This window comes from Asparagus officinalis, unplaced genomic scaffold, assembly GCF_001876935.1.
Source record: "Asparagus officinalis unplaced genomic scaffold, Aspof.V1 AsparagusV1_Un811, whole genome shotgun sequence".
Lineage (NCBI taxonomy): Eukaryota > Viridiplantae > Streptophyta > Magnoliopsida > Asparagales > Asparagaceae > Asparagus > Asparagus officinalis.
This window is the reverse complement of record NW_017973070.1, coordinates 14467-18469: the sequence shown is the minus strand read 5'-3', so window position 1 is coordinate 18469 and position 4003 is coordinate 14467. Positions and strand designations below refer to the sequence as shown.

General features: G+C 34.5%; 1 protein-coding gene across 1 annotated transcript; it reads right to left on the bottom strand.

Moving 5' to 3' along the window:
- Window positions 1-2131: 2131 nt before the first annotated feature.
- LOC109828188 (transcription termination factor MTERF15, mitochondrial-like) lies at window positions 2132-3326 on the bottom strand. Its single transcript, XM_020395217.1, has 3 exons — window positions 3249-3326; window positions 3104-3185; window positions 2132-2538 (listed from the first exon to the last, which is right to left on the bottom strand). The coding sequence occupies exons 1-3, from the start codon at window positions 3324-3326 to the stop codon at window positions 2132-2134; spliced, it is 567 nt and encodes a 188-aa protein (XP_020250806.1).
- Window positions 3327-4003: the final 677 nt, after the last annotated feature.

The following is a 4003-nucleotide window of genomic DNA, read 5'->3' as shown; positions in this document are numbered from 1 at the left end:
ACAACAAGTATATTAAAAGCCGCCATTAAACATCTAACAAGCTTTCTTTTAATGGGCATATACACAATACCAAGGCATATTAATGATAAGCTTTATAGCTCTGATACCAATGTAAAAAATAGAGAATGTTCATCAAATTGGAAATTGCGGAACTAGAATATTACCAATTCGAAGCATTCCATGATCTTTTTTGCCGCTACTAGATTCACACGATTATCAAAATTTTCTGTCGAACTCCCGATTATTGTGACAAGCTGAAAGTATAGTTCACAGCTCAAGTGTCTCTCTCTCTCTTAAATCTCAAGTTTTGGCCATGACTATGATATTGTGTTTTTCATCATTGCGTTTTTTCTCTCTTAGTAAGAGGATGGCTGTGGAGGCTTATGTTTATAAACTTTTTAGGCATGCTAGTTTTTGGTAACTTTTGGCTTTTATAATAAAATTTTAATAAAAGTTGCATGGGTAGAATAATAATTGTTTGGTCAAACCTAACTTATTTAAATTAGCTTATATGCTAGTTTTTCAAAAGTTGAAGGGCATCAGCATTTTCAAATGTGACTTAAAAAGCTAGCTTATTTGGGTTGTTACCAAACACGTAAATATGAAAAAGTTAGCTTAAAAGCTACATTAAAAAAAAAGCTCTCCCAAAATACCATCTAATTCGTTAGGTGTAGGCGACAGTCTTATAAAAAAACTCTGGATGTGGGTAGTTTTCTAAACCAAGGAGTAGTTCCATCAACTGCCAATAAGTGGGGTTATGCCCATTGTGGGCATAACTGCTCCTCCCGTTTCCTATAATTACAAACACAATAAATATATCACATTTTTGGGCTTTTTTATTCAACATTTAACATTTTTTATGATATTTTTCTAATAACTTAGGGGGTCAATGCTATTTTACAAATTCGGATGCGATCTTGTTGATTTATAAAGTTCAGGAAGGGTTATAAGCAGAACATCTTAGGGCTCGTTTGGATAATGGAAGTATTGGAAGTAAGAAGTAGGTTATGGAAGTAACTTCCAAAACTATGAAATAGAAAATAGCAGAAATAGTAATTTTTTAATTTGTTTTATATATTTTTAGAAGTAATGGAAGTAGAATTCTTCTTCTTCATTTACTTTTTTGTTTGAATAATATTTGGAAACATTACTAGGAAGTAATTAATACATGTTGTTTCCATTTTATTCTTGTTTGGATTGTCATTGAAAAAGAAGTAGATTTGTTGTTAGGTTCAAATTGAGCGTTCCTATTGAAACTGAATTCTCTTTAATTTTGCTTTTAGTCTAAAAATAGTATCAATATAATTTTGCTTCTGAGAATAACAAATTACCAGTGCATAACCTAGGAAAATGTTGATCGTAGTCTAATTGAGTCTTGTTACCTCTCACTCGGAGTACTTCATTTATTTGCTCATTCTCAATTTGTTAAACATGCTAGTGTAACGCCGCTTCAAGAGTCAGTTTATTTATTTTTCGACAAATTATTTTGATCATAAATAGTACATACACTCATGAATACTCGATCCAACAACATCCTTACATTAAAAATTATAACATCAGCCGATCATCAAATAATTCTGGTGAAAAGAAAGAATTCAGACCTGAACTTTCTTCCTGAACTTTCTTATAGCCCGAGGTTTTAAGAGTAACAAGAGAATGAAGATGTCAACATAATAGGCAAGCTCGAGCATATGCAGGCTTCACCGTGTTTAAGAGTAACAAGAGAATGAAGATGTCAACATAATAGGCAAGCTCGAGCATATGCAGGCTTCACCGTGTGTGATCGTTGTTTCATCAGGCCACTATCAACATAATAGGCAAGCTCGAGCATATGCAGGCTTCACCGTGTGTGATCGTTGTTTCATCAGGCCACTATCATCTTTGAAAGGGCATGCCAGAAATCCTAGGAGTTTCGAACATCAAAACCCAAAGTAGAACTGGAATATGTGAAACACCAAAATTTCAAACTATAAATCGTTGCTGAATTGGAGGTTTTGTTGAATTGGAGCTTCAGATCAACTTGAACTCGCCCTTAATGTCCTTCATCATGCTTCCATGGATACCAAGATGCTTTTCGATCACCTTTACATGTTCCTTAAAAGACAGTGCTGACAGCACATTAGCATCTAATCTAAACCAGAGACTCCACAAAGAGCTTCATGTTCCTCACATATTCTTTGCTATCAGGAAACTTCTTAGGCTTAAACATCTTCCAAAGCCTAGGGGGATGCCGAGGTCTAACTTCTCTCTCCCTAACAACCCCACCAAATATTTTCTCGCACTTCGGATAAGGCTTCACATACAAGTTAAAGAAGTTTACCCTGCTAAGCCTCACAAAATGCTTGAACTGCACGTCGAAACTGAGCCCACCTATCGATTTTAGATGCTCGATGACATTGCAACGTGGAACTATATGTTTGTCCAAACTCACACCCAAGTACTCTGGAAACTCCAACAAATGTTCGATTATAAAACCCATGTTCTGTATCAAAAAAACCAATCTTCTTCTCGATGTCATCGAGCTCATATAAAATGCATCTACACGAAAAATACATATAAACTTAAGAGAAACAGAGAACAAAAATGGTGAAACCATGAAAATAATTTTATAACTCGGTATGATTGTCAGTAAATGGAACATCTGCAAGCAAGATAAATAACGAGACACAAGCACCAACGTAAACAAGTTGCAATTACTAGAGAAGCAAAAAAGATATAATTATGCAGAAGTAATTGCAAAACAGTCATTTCATTCACAAATTTCACCATGGATATACTGCAAATGCAAGGAAATATGTCCATTGACAAAAGTTCCAACTCAACAAGACTATTCAGTTGTTGCAAAATATAACATCTGGATCACTTGAGCAATAGTTTCCCAAGAATCATAGTCTTATTGTAAGCTCAATTCATATCAAAGTCCAACACACATAATTGACACTATAATCATTAAGTTTAAAATAAAATAATAAAGTGCAATCTCTAAGAAGACTATCCATACTAGAAAAATAGCTTAAACTGAGAACCATTTATTAAGGGGTGCTATCCATGTTTCTGGAACTAGTAGTTCCTCTCTGAGCGTTGTCCAAAGTTGATCGCCTACCTATCCTCTCCAACACGTTAAGAATCATCTTTCTCTGTATTGGTTCTGATAATATCATAAAAGCCTTCGATTCAACTTCATTCTTGTAATATTCATTGAGAATCAGTTCAAGATTGTCTATAGAAATATATTAAAAACCAAAAACCTTATCAGCAAGAACCTCAACCCAAGTTCGCTCCTTCAAACCAACATTGGCAGTGACTACCTTTCCCATTTCCTCCATAAGTTTCTCACCAATAATTATATGGGAGTCCTCCCTTTTCTTCTTCTTTACTAGACGAGACGATTTATCACTTACAGCTCATGGCTTGATAGAAATGCTCGAAAGGTCCACTCCGTTGAATTGTGATACACGAACTCCATCAATACCAGGAATATCTACAAGATCATCTTCGTCGATATTGATAGTTGGAATCTCTTTATCAATGTCAGGGTCATAACTTGTCTCTCTGAATTCTCCAGTAGCATGATCCTTCCCACAAATAATGTGAAGCTCTTCATATCTTAGAATTGGACAATTCAAATAAGGCTTGTATTTTGGATGTCTCTGTATATAAGAAAAATAGAGATTTTTAATGTGATATATCAAAAAGAAAAGTTTGAATTAACTTGGTGGACAAAATTAAGAAATTAATATACCTTGATAAGCTCAACATATGTCGTGGTATCAAGTGTAATCATCTTACTCTCTTCACCTCATCCGGCTCCACTAAGTTTTTTTTTGCTTCACAAATAAGTTTCCACTTATCTTTGAGGGTTCATAAGTGGTTCTCGACATTGTATGTAGTATAATTTTTTCCAAAGATAGAATTCACATGCTCAACATCCTTTTTAAAAGCTGGGGCTTTAAATGTCTTATACACTTTATAACCATTTTTCGCAAGTTCCACCAAGCAAGAA